The 16,624-nt window shown below is 36.6% G+C and overlaps 3 protein-coding genes across 4 annotated transcripts in view; all 3 read left to right on the top strand.

Moving 5' to 3' along the window:
• The first annotated feature begins 37 nt into the window (after positions 1–37).
• On the top strand, positions 38–6,630 carry LOC109036293 (protein D3). 2 transcript variants are annotated; one of them, XM_019050406.2, is made up of 6 exons: positions 38–219; positions 1,907–2,025; positions 2,906–3,029; positions 4,472–4,609; positions 5,576–5,651; positions 6,378–6,630. In XM_019050406.2, the coding sequence occupies exons 1-6, from the start codon at positions 195–197 to the stop codon at positions 6,472–6,474; spliced, it is 579 nt and encodes a 192-aa protein (XP_018905951.2). In that variant the 5' UTR covers positions 38–194; the 3' UTR covers positions 6,475–6,630. The 2 variants fall into 2 exon arrangements, with proteins under 2 accessions (XP_018905951.2, XP_018905949.2); XM_019050404.2 differs by having other exon boundaries at positions 48–219; positions 1,814–2,025.
• A 2,145-nt stretch (positions 6,631–8,775) lies between these two features.
• LOC109036291 (protein D3) lies at positions 8,776–12,735 on the top strand. Its single transcript, XM_072298726.1, has 6 exons — positions 8,776–8,792; positions 9,435–9,728; positions 10,272–10,398; positions 11,020–11,157; positions 12,013–12,094; positions 12,554–12,735. Exons 2-6 carry the CDS (start codon positions 9,510–9,512, stop codon positions 12,693–12,695), a joined length of 708 nt encoding a protein of 235 aa, XP_072154827.1. The 5' UTR covers positions 8,776–8,792; positions 9,435–9,509; the 3' UTR covers positions 12,696–12,735.
• Positions 12,736–12,883: 148 nt separating this feature from the next.
• The window catches only part of LOC140224305 (protein D1-like), a 51,032-nt gene continuing 47,291 nt past the window's right edge, over positions 12,884–16,624 (top strand). Inside the window, exons 1-3 of the mRNA XM_072298692.1 lie at positions 12,884–14,660; positions 15,464–15,705; positions 16,256–16,379. Of these exons, the coding sequence (XP_072154793.1) occupies positions 14,582–14,660; positions 15,464–15,705; positions 16,256–16,379 (445 nt within the window). The 5' untranslated portion in view covers positions 12,884–14,581. The remainder of the gene's footprint in view (positions 14,661–15,463; positions 15,706–16,255; positions 16,380–16,624) is intronic.

The following is a 16,624-nucleotide window of genomic DNA, read 5'->3' as shown; positions in this document are numbered from 1 at the left end:
AGATTTTTATCACATCACTTACGTAAACGTTTTATGTGATAAATGTGAACATGAGAATTGAGAACAGTATTCGTCATTAGCTGTGAAAATGAAGTTGGTGATATTACGGGATTACCATGCGCCGGTACGAATTGTATAATTCAAAGTGACGACATGGTCGAATAACAAACCGAAACATTTTAGAACTTTTTAAGATGGAGAACAAAGGAATCATTCATGGTAAGTTTTTCTCTGTAGTTTACTAAATACAGGGGCCAAAAAAAACCTCTTATTTTTGGGCATGCACTATAAAAAAGACTCAAGTTTTAAAGAATTTCTGCAGATTAAAGTGTGAAAATTCTGTCGTGACGCGAGCTAGAGTGTGCCTGACAAAAAAATAAGCCGTTCTTATGTAGAAGCCACATTCAGTATTTACCGAAAGTCTGCTCTCAAAAGATAAATGAAGGAACAGGGTGGAAAGTTTCATTGGTTTACTCAAAAAACAATACCCTCCTAAAAATAAAACAGCAAAATGATATTCAAACGACCATGTGAGGCCCTGAAAAATCCTTAATGAGCATAAATAAAATGTAACCTAGTTGTGATGCAGCCCAATGCAGTTTATTTGCCTGGAAACTCGTTTATTCTGACCTGTAAATCCCAGGTAAAGAAGCAAGAGTGGACCATATCACAATCCCGTGACACTGTAGTGATAGTAATGATGAATGCTGAACAGGACTATTAGATTGAATAATTCATTAAACGTAGACATTTTTAAATAATATATTGTTTGCACTTAAAAGAAGAACAAAAAATTATCAGAGAATTTCATCTTCCAACATACTCGTAATGGCGCGCAGTATATGCTGCTTGTGCACTGCCTCTTGGAGTAGAGTGACCGGAGCGCCTTCAATTTAGTTATCTGCAACACGCGTGTCCATAGAGCACGAATAGTTGTATCGAGAATATGTCGACGGCGTTAGTCCGCAATCACGTATCTCGTTTGCGGTGTCTGAAAATCTCCGCCTCTATGTTATTTTTTTTTAAAGGAGAACAGATTGACATCGTTCCTTGAAGTTTTTGCAGAATTTTCTTCGCACAGAGAAGAAAAATCACGGCAGTTTTAAAGAATTGCCGTTGAGTAGTTTTCAGTTTAGGAAATAAATGTATGACAGGAAGTCTGTGACGTCGCAAACGGAGATATGTGATTGCCGACTTACACCGTCGATATATCACAAACATTATTTAATTCGTTGCTCACGTTGACTTGAGACGTTAGCATGAGAGGCTCCGCCTCATCTTATTCTACTGTTTCATACTTCTGATGATCATTTTATACACTACGATGATGTTTTATTTTTGACAGGGTGACATGTCCAAATTGATCTTCTCCAGTGCGAAATAACGTATCTTTATTTCAAGGTTACTAAATTGACCAAAACCATTTTTTTTTTTTTTTTTTTTTTTTTTTTTTTTTACAAGAATGCGCCTGTGCAATACCCGTCTAGAATTTTTCTGATTTTTGCATGAGAAGAGAAGAAAAATCAGGGACATTTTCCGTTAGAAATGCCCAAGAGTCTCCTGGTGAATACGCAATTTTTCAATATTGAAATTTCGTTACGTTCCTCAGAGAAGAAAACTACGAATTCAGGAAGAACAATTATTTTTAAAATTACTTATTGTTGCGCAGCAGTATATAAAGGACGAGCTCAATTAATCATGATCAGATTTTTAGAAACACTAGAAGGGGTTGATCATTTCGGACACAGGGGGACTCACTCAAACGCAAGTGTTTCTGAAAAACTTTTAAAAACACTTTTAGAATATTTTGCAGGATGTTGAATCTTGCGTAAGACAATTGATAGCACGAGAATCTGTCATTTGATCATGATCTTCGACATTTTTCAAATCATGCTTTTCTTGATAGCGGTGGTTCTGCTCAGCGCTAAAAATGTCATCGGTGATGAAATAAACATGCGACAAACTTGGGAAAAAGCTAGGATTAAGCCTGATGTGACGCAATTTTCCCCTCAAAACCCTCTGCTCGTGAGTAGCTTTCATGCTCTCTTTCTTTTTTCGCTCCACTAACCACATGTAAACTGTATTTAAAAGCTACGTTCACCTCCTGAACACTACAACAACCCCAGAGACTGAATATTATCTCCACGTGGACTTTGAAAAATCCATTGTTTTTCAATAATTTCTCAATACATTTATGGCTAAGTTGTCACTGAAACTAAAGTACGAAAATTCTATTTTTCAAGCACAGTTCCACTGGCATACATCAGTCACATGTGCAAAAATATAAAACTCGGGGCAAAGCTTTATATTGTATCCTGTGAGAATTTTTTCTCTCGATAGTTGGACAGTTTCTATTTTACAATTTTCATCAAAGGAGAAATCATTTTCTGATCCTAAAAATTTTTCACGGAACAAAAAAAGTTGGTTACGCATTTTATGACCAATTTTCACTCCTCACAATTTTTGTTGCGTGTGAGGAAAGAGGAATAAATATGAATGAAGGAACCTCGTGAATGTTCTGATTCCTACTCTGAAAGTGCAGGAACATTTAAAGAAAATTCCTGATCCTCAAAATTACACTATCGGGAATATCGGCGTCAATGCGGCAATAACCTTACACTGCACTGCACTTTAAAAAAATGTGCTATTGTTGCGCAGAGGTTCCCAATTGAACCACATTTTGCGATTCGGAACTATAATTTCTGGCTCATCTGTAAAAACACTTATGTGCATAGGGAAACTAATGGTACATACGTTGTTTCTAAATTGAGCCAGAGATTATAGTTCCGAATCGCAAAATGTAGTCCACTTTAATTCGCGGGAGCCTTTTGAGTATATTTAGCTTCAAAATCTTCCACTTGCATGATCCACACCTTTTTAATCTCAGTGCTTTCTTGTGTTTCAGGAATATTACTTTTTTGATAAAGTAAAATTTGGAAATCAACTATCACCGAATACTGTATTTAATATACCAACTTTACTCGACTGGCCTTTGTTAGCCGGACATTTCTATACTATAATGATGATTGGTGAGAATTTTTGCATATTTGTTATGGTAATTAAATGTGTTCCCATTCGCAGGAGTTTTGTAACGGAAAATAAAACTCTTTTTTTTTTTTAAATGCAAATTTAGTATTCTACATAATCTTTTCGAAAAAAACAATAATGGCCACTGCAGCTTAATATCTACGAATGCATGACAGGTTTTCTCGAACTCAACCTCAACTAGGAAAAAGTACGAGTAACATGCAACTTGAATATGCATATTTGCTTAGACTTCTTTTAGTTTCTTCCTTTCCGCCATTTCTCAGATCTGTGTATTTTTACGTTTCCGGATCATGTTGGTGACCTTGAACTTTCCCCCACCACTCATTGAAAAAAACAAGGAGAACAAAAACTGCGTACCACGGCAATAATTTTTGTCCTTATTTGTAAGTAGCAAGGTTGAATCGCTGGTACAGGGTTTACATAAAGCACCATTTACCGTGAATCGCTAAAAAGCCATCTGATTACAAATCTGATGTGCTCGTCTTTTTTACCAAAAAGAGAAGGAGAAGAAAAAAAATACTAACTTTATCAATTATTTCAATTATAACTATCCTCTCTTGAAAATGTTTCTCTTTAAATTAAATTTCACAATAAAATATATGTACTCAAAATGAATTTAAAAAAATTGCCATAAGCGCAAATTTAATGAAATTTTTTTCGGCATTTAAATCTAAATAAGGGGAATCTCTTCATGTAATCAAAAATTAGGCGCAACGAAGAGTTATGTTTTTGTTGCCATTTCATCATATTTGTCCGTTTCTCTACTTATATTTTCCTTTTTATTTAAAGTTTGAAAACTTTATTGAAAAATACGTATTTCAGGAACAATTGAGGACACCGCACCAAGAACAGCCTATAGGTGTATAGGTCGTTATTACGCCCATCTGCTTTTCGGATTCTACGTACCCTGGACTATGCTGTGGTAGCGATAGAATATAGATAGGTAACGGCTCGAGGTCGAAAAACCTTTTTTTTCCGAGTTAAGTCAGGCCTCTGGATCGATGGGAGCAAGAACGACCTATAAACGGGCCTATAAGGTGCTAGTTACCCCTTCCTTTACTCACTATCGATATTCTTTCATTTTGCGTTAATCATGCGTGATTAAAATGATTTATACTTCATATTGCCACCAAAATGACTGTTGAGCGTAATAATGGCCTATAAACCGCTTTTTTAAATTAAATATATGAGAGTATAAACCCAAAATGTATCGCAAAATCTACCCGGCATCATCAATAGAAGGGTTAGGTCACCCAAAAACACCAAAACAGGGTACCTGCATATAAAAGTCTGCGCAGTACATCAAAAACAAAACTTTAAATGCGTTTTTCTCAAAACGCGGTTTCCAGTTATAGGCTGTTCTTGGTGCGGTGTCCTCAATTGCTGATATAATTTTCTAGGAACGACATTTTGTATGCTCTAGATCCTGATGCTCCTAATCCTAAAAATCCGATTGATCGAAATAGACTCCATTGGCTCGTTGTAAATATACCCAATGATCATTACAGAGAAGGCGAAACACTTGTTGAGTACCGAGGTATCATTCGAGATAAAGAAAAATGTAAGTAGCTATTCCATTAGTTTGTTTCAGATTCTGAACAGCCACATCCTAGATTTTTTTCATTTTTTTCATCGGAAATGAAATCTGTTTTTTTGCATCTAAAGTACAAAGGGAGGGCATGGAATCCCCCCAAACCTGGCGCACCCTGTGGGGGTTTTCCAACTCTACTCTCGGGAACTCAACACCAATCGTATAGCACGGCTAATGTTAGTCAAGTCTAAGCTTGGAACCTTGACGTACGTCAGCATGATTGATTATAAGGGGTTTCCTACCTTCCTTTTAAATCTTTTCCCAAAATAATGAAATGAGACATGAGAAGTCTTCTATTTGCTTCTTCTAATTACGAGGTCTGCTAAATAAAGAACCGGATTTTGGTGATAACTAGCCCACTATGCGTCTGAATTAGGTTTTCTTGGACTAGCCTGATAGCTGCAAATATACTTAAGAACGCTACATTCACAAATTTGAAAAATCTCATTTATCTTTGTAGGTGAGTGACTTGTGGGTATGTGTTCTGCGTTTTTCGTGTTTGACCGCGAACTTGTCGCTGTTTTTTCGGTCATTGCACTACCTTTTCCATCCCACACGGATGATTGGAGTTTCGTTTCCATATTGTAGCCGTATTCTTCAAAAACCAATTTTTCCACCCATCTCAATATTTCACTGCTGAAAATGTTACTTCCGTGAACTGAGGTCCTTTCTCTCGCGAACAGTCGCTTTTTGGGAATCAATGAGACAGAGGGAGCGACTTGACTCAGCTCTTTGTAATTTGTTGTATATTCACGACTCTGAATTGAACTGCATTATGAGGAAGGGGGAGATATATCGTCCAGAATTGACCATTCCTGATCTGTTCTCAAAATTCCCTAGGAGCCAGCCTTAAAGCTTTGCTCTCGTTTTTACTTACCTGAGCAAGTCATCCTCCCTGATAATTTTTTTAAATCTAGGTACCGTTTTTTCTTTCAGCACCACATAGATACGTGACTCTTGTTTATCATCAACCTTGTGAAATGAAGTTCGACTTTCAGAAGATTAACTCCCGGTATGCACATTCACAATGAAATAATCGAAACTGTACTTTTTGTGTATCGAATGTGAAATTGGACTGCATTATGCAATTAAGAACTATAAATTCCGGCCCGGTTTAAAAACAACGTATATATGCCATTAGTTTCCCTATGCACATAAGTGTTTTTTCAAATGAGCCAGAATTTATAGCTCCAAATTGCAAAATGCAGTCCAATTATACTAATCCGCGTATCTTGCAAAATCCGCATCACATTTCACTCTGTTGAGGCACGCAAGTCATCAATACTGAGTACAATTTCGTTCGATTTTTTTTGCTTGGGAATTTAGGCTAGAAAGACTCTACAGAAATACATTTATAGAGAATTAAACAGAGTAAAAATTTCGAAATATTGTGATCAAGATACGTGAGTTCGTTGCTTCACATTCGATGTATGATTTCCTTCCTTAATAATAAATTTGCATAATTTAATTTCATGTTCAATGAGAACGAAAACCGGCTATAGTGAGAATATAAATTGATAATTTTCAATGACTGATAATTGTAACTGTGAGTTTTCAAACTATCATTTGACCCCAAAAATGTAAATTTCAAAGGTCTCTGGCATTTTTCTTCAAGAAGTTCTTAACTTTTCTGTTCGATAAAGACCACTGTTTTATGATCACAGCTGGAATCAAATACAGTTTTTAAGGATTTATATTCACTGTGCCTTGAAATAAAACGTTTTTTTTTTGTTTATAGTGAGCTCAAAAGCCGCGCTAATTTTAGCGTGGAGGCATTTGCGGAAAAGTACAATTTCACCGATCTCATTGCTGGCAACTACTTTATCGGATCTTGATATTCTTCGATGAGAACCACCAACCCGTTTACACATCGAAATAAATGGACCATCAAATGAAAGACACGCAGCTTTAAAACGCACTTTCATGTATGCTCAATAAAAGACTTGATCATCTTATTTTTATGAATTGAAATAAATTGATTTTATACTGAATATGACAAGTAATGAAATATCTATATGTGAACTGTGTATCATTAATTTTTTCCCTGTTTGTTACTGACCATTTCAGTTAATCAATGAGAATACCGATAAAAACTGGCTTAACTCTTAAATTCCCAAGTCGGGTCAAATTAAGCCGAGGCTTTTTTAAAACATGTGCCCCGTGGGTTTCATAAAGCTGGTGCACACTAGTTTTAGATATTGATCTACAAATATATCGTAAATAATAAGTCAGACACCAAATTGGAAAAAAAATGAGAAATTCAAGTGTCACGCAGTCAAAAATAGGAGAGACGTGATCGGGAATCGTTTTTTAACTTTGTTCCCGAGTTTCAGTGACACCTCATTCGTATCAGAACAGAAAATGGCGAGTTCACGCCCTGTGCCATCTTGTCTTCAATTTTGCAGGTGCAACATGGACACTTGGACATCCATCAAGCAGGAATAGTTGAATGTTTAGGCTAACATCAATTCGCGTTGATTTGTCTGTAATTTTTGAAATTTGAGAAAAGTTAAGGTTGCTAAGGTACCAAAAAGGAGGAAATTTGAAAAAAACGAAACAAGTATTTCCTATTAACGTCAAAAACATATAACACATAACCTCGAAATTATCAAGATTAACGTATGGAAATATTTGTACGTGTCAATTTATTTGACCCATGACTTACGACTATATGCATGCGTATAAAAAAAAGTCTTGGGCATATAAGTGTTAACTCATCATCACAATGAAATAAAACGTTTGATGCGGGGACTCTAATTCGAATTTGTGTTCTATTTAGGATATATAGTGGCTCAAAAAATAGAGGGCCGAAGTTTGGAAAGAGTTTTGAAAGTTATTGTCACTAGACAATTTTCGTAAATGAGAATGAGTATTGTTTATGTAAAAGTAATATTGACTAGTGAAACTTGAAATTACTCTCAAGTCATTCTCTCCTGCCATTTGGGCTTGATCCCAGTTGGATTGATAATTATCAAGAGTGAACCGTGAGGAAACACGAGGAAGAGTTTTAAAAATAATCATTCCAGTTATCAAGGCAACCAGCGTGGCAAGAGTCATAGTTGAAAACGAGAGCTTCAAGCTGTAGCATGTATAAGCATCTGGACTTACCGCGCTATAGTAATGTGTTGAATTTAGTATTAATGAGAGTAAATTCTAGAAATACCTTTCTAGTAGATAATTTAAACTATTTATCTTAGGAAAACTCTTTTTCTTCTTCTACGTATAGCTCTTTTCTATTCCATTTGACTAAAATTTAGGAGCTATCTATTTTTCTATCTAAAATCTACGTAAATGTCATTTTATTAATTTAAATGTTTATTTTTTTAAATAAATAAAATTATTTAAGGCTGAATCGAACCTTAATATCAAATGTCACTCATCTGGCTTAAGATTTGAGCTTAATGTTGTGATACAGAGAAGAGATATTTCCCTAAGCATGATACAATATTAATTTGGCTTATGGAGGCTCATTTTGCTGCAATGGAAATTTCTTACAGTTGCTCCTCCTGAATCTCAGTGACAATCACCATTAAAAAGTGTTTCCTTCGATCTTAAATAGATTTTGTTTTATTTTACCGGAATCGAGGTAATTGCACCATCAAGAAACACTCCTTTGCGTTCATATCAAAAGTATCAAGTGCTGGGTGCAAATGTCCTCCTTGAATTGTTACATGTTCAAAGTTTTAATATGAGAATGGACCACTAGACAAGATACGAATTTAAGCATTCTGATACATGTCACTTAACCAAAATTTCCCGTAGAACATGATTCGCGCAACGAAAATTACTGAAACCAACTCCTAACGAAGATATTAACATTTTTATTTCACATCGGTTACGAGGAATTTGAACTGCCCGCTCACAAGAAACTCAAAGCTCTGCGTGAGTCAAATCGCGCACTACAACGGTTTCAGCAAGCCGCCCAATCGAGCAATGTTCATTTCCCACCATGTGTTTTTCAAACTGTAAGTAATTGGCTACAGCTGAGCCAAAGCGTCAAGATTGAGGTTGCCAGATTTTTTTTATCGCAGAGACATTCATGATAACGTTTAGCGCGCGATGTGAATCACGTAGAGCATTGAGTTTTCATGGGCGGGTGGTTTCAATTCACGCACCAACAATCATTACATATCTTCGGAAGGAGTTGATTTCGGTAATTTTCGTTGTGCGCATCGTGTTTTACGTGAAATTTTGGCGAAGAAACGTGTATCAGAATGCTGAAATTCGTATCTTGTCTAGTGGTCCATTGTTCATCTCAGTGATTTCGGCTTCAAAATGTTCAACATTCAATTCGTCCTGTAAAATGAGGCGTTCATCGCTAACCACCTTCAAAAATCAGCGATAAAGAGAACAATCTAGCGGCAGGATGAAGTGTGATCTTCAAGTAAAATGAATATTTCGAACGTTCATTTTGAGTATACCCACTTCTAAATATGTAGTAGGAACTAAATTACCTATTCAAAGAGAGCACAGGCATGTCAAAATATGGAGCTCTTACAGGGCCCAAAAGAGTAGCCAACCTTCTAACACAAAAACTGTCACTGCAAATCTTCAGATTCCAATATCAAACCAAGATGGCCGTGAATGTTCATAAATGAGCGTTCTTCCGCAAAAATGAGTAAATTCACGCAGAAACAAGTCAAATACGTGTTTACAAACGAGGGATCGTAACGATTGTAAACATAAATCACTTTACATAATTTGAATTCACAGGTATAGGCTGCTCATTGGGACCCTAATAGCTCCATGACCTAATCCCAAAAATACCGACATGTCGCGTACTATCCCTAAATAGGTGCTGTAGTATAGGAACTTTTCAAGGGCAATCATTAAGAGATCTTGCATGTTGAACTTTGTTGACGATGAATAAATGCTACCGTACCAATTGACGATGATGCGGTTGAGCAGAATGTGCTTGCAACGTGTCACAGCCCGTGGTAATTTGCTTTTGTATTGCCTCATTCAAATTTTGCCGATCAATGGAGAACCTTTCGACTTTGGCTACTGGAAGAAAAACTGGAGCGAATGTTTAGAAGAACATAAAATTATCCCAGATGTGATCGCCAAAAAGCCACCAAATTGGTTAGAGGTAATGATCAAGTATCAAATTACAAATATTTTGAGACAAAGTAGGCTTTAATCATTGAAAAAATATGATGAGTGACTGTGAGAGATAAGAATAATGATGAACTTTTTTAAACGTTGCATGACTATATTCGCGTGTTATTTTGTGCGATAAACAATTTTTTGAACTAAAGGTATTTTTTTCGGTTGACTTATATTTTTGTATGATGCCGACGAGACATTGCCGTTGTGCAGGCAACTTTCAGCAGCAGAGCAATATGAACTTTTTCATGTTTAAATTAGAAAATAAATGTACTTTGAAACATTTTGGCAACTGAGTAACAGCTGCTTTTAATAGCTCTCTTATTTCCCTTTTCTGACTGACGCATTCAAATTTACTCGATCTAACCTAATTAAACCTGTGTAATCAATGCAAATGGGAAGATGTACTCCGTCAATAAACATTAATTGATACATAATATCATTTCTCTCATATTTTAAAGGCACTTTGCTGCAACACTGCTGAGTTGCATTTTACAAACTTGTTCATTTTTATAATTATTTTTAGGCATGCTACGTCATATATTCCGTCAGCTATGGCAACCACCTGTCTCAGTTTTACATAGATGAACCTCCAAATGACATGAAATGGAAACATGAGAACGATTCGGAATATTTCACCGCACTTTTAACGGGTGACTGATTAAAATCAATTAGTAATATAATTATAAGTTATAGGTGTAAATGTTACACCTTATTTACAGAATCGGATATTCCGCTGAATGGGCAGTTTTTCGCCCATTTCGTTGAATGAAAGGTCACATTGGCCAATCCGTAGACTAGCTGCCCAGTCTGCAAACTGACCAATGGCATTATTAATCCAAATTCCGCGAATGGGGCAGCAAGTATACACATGACTTTAAAGGAACCCGAGCTTCTCTTTCTCCCGGCCAATATTGGATTATCTTGATGCAACCTTCCGCCGCGCCAAGGAAGAACGTTGCCAAATCTCCCTTCGTAAAAAACGATTTTTCTTGAGAAACAGTGAACTTTTTTCGTCGAATTTTTTGGAACATTTTACAATAAAACTTCGTTTATCTATGGTAGTGTCATCCGACTTGCATAATATCTGGCCTGGTATTACAACCATGCCCGCACTCCGATAATTCTGATAAGTCTGGCGAAAAAAGTTAGGTTAAAGTTAGGTTAAGGTAGTTAGGTAAAGGGGGAGGGGAGGATACTTTGGCAACATTCAGGTCCTCATACGGGGTTTTTCTTTTCCGACGGTTTGTTAAAGTTTCGATTTTTGCCCGTAGGTCCAGATGCACCGGTAGATTTTGACCCATCAGAGCGGGAGTGGCTACACTGGCTAGTTGTGAATATTCCAGGAAATAACTACAGGAAAGGAGAAGTTCTAACTGAATACGAGGCTCCGGGGGACTGCTATGCCACAGGTTATTTCTTCCTCTCTGATTTCACAAAAAAAAAATCGTTAATCTAAAATAAATATTGCTGGGTGAATGAGACAGTGCTCAAAAAATGAAAGAGAATTTCTTCACAAGTGTCACATCAGCAAGTCTAGTTATATAAAAAAAAAAAAAAAAAAAAAAAAAAAAAAAATTCTTAGAGAGGTTTACAGTGAGTTTCATACACTTTATCTCAATAATGGAACAAGCCATGGAAAAAATAAGTTTCCTGAAACACAAAATTTGAAATTAATTTGTTTTTTAATCCACCTCGCCTAAAATTGTCCTTAAATTACGGCAAGCGCCTAAGAGATGGGATGTAACGGTGCCTGGCATATTCCACAAATTACATTAGATGCATTAGAAGTTTCTGTTGGGGGTAGAGGGGAGGAGAGGAGAAGGATCAAAAACATTTGAACAAAGCCCGACATCATCCAAAAACGAGCCCGCATGGTCTCCATAAAAACACAATCTTCCTCTAGTTTCCGAAATAAAGCTTGTTCTCATTGTTGGAAACATAAAAATTGTCTTATTTCTACGTAGGATGAGAAATGATCCGATATTCGCACTTCAAAACATTTCCGGCTGTGAAAGCTGTGCGTGACATAACGTTCTTTCCGGGCTCAGAGACCGCGAATTCCAGATGTAACATCCGTTGCTCTTGCTATAATACTGAACCCGCAGTAGTCTCAACTACTATACGGATCTACCAACCGGAACTTTCCGCCTCTAGAACTCGGAACGGACGGTATGTCTGTACAGTCCGTAACTGTTTTTTCAGCGCAAATAATCTTTTTTAGTTGCCGTTAGTTATACATTAAGTTTGTTTGCTTCTTTTTCCAGGTCGTCACCGTTACGTTTTTGTCGTCTTTAAACAACCGGGAAATAAGAAAATGAAATTTCATGAGACAACAATTTCTAAAGGGTAATTTTAATCATTTAGCATCTAATAATTTCTTTTCCCTCTCAGATGTTCGGCTCTTATGCAAAATTGTACCGACGTTTTGTTCTACATTTCTTGCCGTGTGATGGGTTTTTAAAGTCAAATAATTAAATTAATAATGTCCATCATAAAATGAAAAATTTTCAATCTAGTCATCTCTTTTTGCTCAGTATTTGCAAGATAATGACCAATTTTACATCTCAAAAATACGTTGAGTTTGAAGTCACAGGATTTAAAGGGAGGGTAAAGTAGTGTACAGCAATAATTTTCACGGTCTGAAGATTTTTAACCACTGTTGAGCAGAAAAGTGAAATGCCAATTGTCAATTCACTACGTTTTTTCTCATTGCTACGTAGTCCTTGAACTTTTTAGTTCTTGGATGAATTGAATTATCATTTCTCCTGTAGTTTTAATAATTCATTTTCCATTGATGTGTTTCAGAGAAAAAGATGAAAACAGGAGAGCCAAGTTTTCAACGTTGGGTTTTGCGAAAAAACACGGCCTGGGCGACCCATGGGCAGCAAACTTTTTCATAACAGATTTAGATGATTTGTTTTCAGACGACAATATACAACCATTATAGACCTTAAAGAATTTTAAAGAAACGAAATCTATTGTTATCATTTGAATGTTATTAATTTTATGATTTTTTTTTTTGTAAAAAATGAACAATAATAAAATTACAAGAGGTTACTGATTAAACTAAAGGAACGCTGGCGGCAAATAACAGAACTTTTTTGATATCGATAATATCCATCAGATGGTTAGCCGGTCAAAGCGACGGAATAGTTTGCCACGTTTATCAGATGAAAAAAGAGATCACTTTAAGCACTAAAAACGGTGGCTTTTCCATTCAAGAGGAGAAATAGGACGAGAGAGCCTCAGATAAAATTACCCATCAATATGGCACGCTTATCATAGCACCTGGATGCAACTAAGCGTGCCCAGTGTGTGTGCGTGTTGCATGTTAAGATATTGAAGGCGTTTTGATTTTTCTTGTGCTAGCTTTCAATAACTTGCTCCACGACGCGACGCCGCGCCGCTGCTGCGCTGCTATCGTCATCTGATATGTGGGATGATAATGCAATGGCCATCCTCCACTTTTTTCTGTAGACCAATTTTTTTCCGTTAATTTGTCAAAGAATCGAATAAAGTCGTGACGGAGACAGTGCCTTAAATCGAGTCTGAAATCAAAAATTTAAGTTCAACTGAAGTAGACAGTTTGTCTGTGTCTCATGACCTGCACAGCACCATGTATGATGGAAGAATGTGTACTATTTTAAGTGACAAAGAGCCACCTCTAACTTGTTATTTGTGTGGCAATACATCTGTTCAACCGAAAGATATTACAGGAGTGCAGAAGAGCCATTTGAGAAATTTCGAGTCTCTGAAGTATAGAATTTCTCCCTTACATCTCCAGATCAAGACTTTTGAGTGCCTGTCACACATTGCGTCTAAACAATAGTTCAAAAAGTGGCGCGCCAAAATAGAAGAGGAAAAGTGTGAAAAAAAAACCCGAACAAATTGATCAAAAACAAAAAGGGTCAGTTAGGATCGAGAGTGGACATAGTGAAGTGGACTTATTCCCTTAGTCGAACATTGCTGTGGTTTTTGCGACAGGGAAAAAGATGGGGGAGGGGGATCACTTTCTGAAGAAGTATCCAAATTTCAGGACTAATACAGGTTATTTTTCAATGAAAAAAGCCGAATGAAACGCACGTTAAATTTCCACCATAATCATGCTAATGTATTTATTAAATGGATTAAAACAGAGACTTGGCAGCCATCTTTTTTGCGAAATCTTTACTATGAAACAAAGATTGAACATAAAATTGGATTCCTTGTTTCAAAATGACCTTAAATGCCAATTTTTGAGAGGATTCGGCGATAATACATCATCCAATAAGCGAGTGCCCCGTTTTGTCACCTTTTCGTCCCAATGTGCGCAGAAGGCGTTGGTGAACTACGACCCAAATAACCCCTGGCCGCCTACAGGAAATAGGCTACTACTACTAACGTGTGGTGTACCCCGGATAGACTCCCGACCCCCCCTGAGTTAGTGCGTGATAAAGTCGAGAATTCCCCCATTTAATAAATGCAAATGTTCGTGTCTTGTTACAGTTCGTCTCCAAGATCTACAGGGCCAAATTTCATGATTTTGACGTGGGTTAGCAGTTATATCGTCTCGTATGAACCTGCCTCTTTTAGATTAGTTCACGGGGCTAGGTCGGGAAGCAGAAGCGTGGCGTGAATGATCGATTATCAATATCTCGCCATTTGAAGCTATGGTAATGAATCGATTACTAAGGTGTTCGCTGCGAACACCCTGATAATCGATCTTTTTTCATAGGTTTGAGTGGCGGATCAATCGATACATCGCAAAGCACACCACGCAACTGGCGGGAAGTTCCTATGGAGGTTATGGGCCGCGTGGCAGGCAGGGACTCTTAGTATTTTGATGCATATAAAATGGCGTGTCGTAGTTATCCTATCAAAAACAAATGCCATCCAATAGACACCCCTTTCCTGCTTTTCAATCGAAATTCAAGTAAGTAGTAGAAATATTTTAGTTGTTGGTTTGTAACCAGATTCTGAATTAAGAGTGATTCCAGACTTTCACGATCAGCATATATTGATTTTTATGCCGACTGCCTTGAAACAAAATTTTTCTCTTTGCTGCAGTAGCAAAAATTTGTAACCAACGCTTTGATTTGGCGTTAGTTAATTTTTTTTCTATTTCAAGTCGGTAGCCAACATAGGGAAATGCTGTACTTGCAGTTAAAGCTCAATTGTCCCTTGGTCCTTACCGTATATCCAAAGCCAACCGTTAATTGAACAGTTTGTTTGAAAAAGTACGTAACCACCAAAAGTGAAAATTCACTTTTTTCGGAATTTATAAATAATATATTTAAATTTATCAAATCGGCGCCAAACGTGTTTTTTCTTCAGAATGAAAGACAATGACAGAATGAAATGACGAGGTCACTTTTCTGTTTCCTGAAATTAATTTTAATCACATAATGTCGTTTTCCGGACAAAGGAACATTATAATCCATTCCAAGCTGCTAAATTGACTCAAACAATTCGATTTCGTGCGAGAAAGTATCTCTGAAATTTGTCCCAAAATTTTCCTGACTTTTGTATGCGTTCAAAAGAAAATCCTGGGAAATTTTCAGTTATAGAAATGCCCAAAATTCTCCCAGTAAAAAGACAATTGAGAGGGGAAATTCGGCAAGATTGAAACGGAATTACGTGGTTTTGGATGTAGGAAAATAGAGGAATTTGAATAAATCAATGAAACCAGTCTGTTTAAGCATTGTAATATAAAGTTTTACCCAATTTAAACCACAGAAACACCAGTGGGGGGTATCATAACTCTCCTAGTATTGATGATATGCATCAATGGGAGGCTAGCCAGTCAAAACGATGGGATGACGGTGCACCCAGCAATTGAAGAAAAAACGTTCCAAACGCTCCCAACTTGCATACCGACAAGACCACTACCAGAGACTCCCGAAGAATTGGAGGCAGCCTTAAAAAAATGGAACGTGATACCAGATGTGATCGAAAAAACACCTCCATCATCGCTGAAAGTAAGTCAATAAGGGTCATTTACTTGTCTCTAAAGTAAATTAAACCTACCAAATTGAATATGTTCGTTGAATACTTGGTCGCCTTATTAAGGCACGCATCCTAACTTTTAGGTTCTATCTGTTTTGGGTTAGTTATGTTCATAAAGGTTATTTATTTTACCAAGCGTCAAAAATCGCAAGATTATGAATTACCTGCCAGTACGTTCAAAATATTAAAATGTATTAGTTGTGCTTAGAATTATTTTGGTGGAAGCCCTCGCCTCGTAACGTTGAATGATAGCAGTAATGAATTACCAGATGATCGATACTTTTTACTTGTTTTCCTATTAAAAGTCTTATGCACCTCAGTAAAAAGGTACCAAGTTCGTGGAGCATATAGCACTTATTTACATTGGAAAATAATGGAAGATACTCCGTTTTTAGAAATATAAAACATTGACTGTACGTCAAAAAAAATATATTGGTTCTTTCTGTAAAACTTGGCCCATTTTATTTATGTAGCTGAAAGTTTTTTAATTTGTATTTTTTGTTTTTATCTATCTTTTGCTAGATAGAATACATCTACACAAAAGTGAGATACGGGAATTTACTATCCCCATTTATGGTCACGCGCGAGCCAGTTTGGTTCAATTGGACAGTTGAATTAGGGTCACTTTATACATTGATAATGGTTGGTAAGTCAACTAGGTCCCTTTAAATTTAGAAATGATTAATAATTAATACCTCGTATTTGAAGACACAAATCAGGAGTGATTTTGATAACAGATTATTTGTTCGTTTTTTGTCCGTACCAGCAAGAAACCGCGGAAACTAAGTTTGACCAAAGCTCGTTGATGAGCAACTGAGATACCTACTATTCCATCCATTTTCAAGGCCAGCATCTTTGAAAATGGTTCAATCTTTTGGTATTTTGGTGTTA

Source organism: Bemisia tabaci, chromosome 3, assembly GCF_918797505.1.
Source record: "Bemisia tabaci chromosome 3, PGI_BMITA_v3".
NCBI lineage: Eukaryota > Metazoa > Arthropoda > Insecta > Hemiptera > Aleyrodidae > Bemisia > Bemisia tabaci.
This window is presented reverse-complemented; position numbering and strand designations above follow the sequence as displayed.

Excerpts from the sequence above, each read along its gene's own strand:
- LOC109036293 (XM_019050404.2), top strand. The coding sequence starts at position 1,867 with ATGATCTTCGACATTTTTCAAATCATGCTTTTCTTGATAGCGGTGGTT. Across the intron at positions 2,026-2,905 it reads CCCCTCAAAACCCTCTGCTC|GAATATTACTTTTTTGATAA; the intron begins GTGAGTAGCTTT and ends CTTGTGTTTCAG. Across the intron at positions 5,652-6,377 it reads TTTCAGAAGATTAACTCCCG|TGAGCTCAAAAGCCGCGCTA; the intron begins GTATGCACATTC and ends TTTTGTTTATAG.
- LOC109036291 (XM_072298726.1), top strand. The coding sequence starts at position 9,510 with ATGCTACCGTACCAATTGACGATGATGCGGTTGAGCAGAATGTGCTTG. Across the intron at positions 9,729-10,271 it reads AGCCACCAAATTGGTTAGAG|GCATGCTACGTCATATATTC; the intron begins GTAATGATCAAG and ends AATTATTTTTAG. Across the intron at positions 10,399-11,019 it reads TTTCACCGCACTTTTAACGG|GTCCAGATGCACCGGTAGAT; the intron begins GTGACTGATTAA and ends TTTTGCCCGTAG.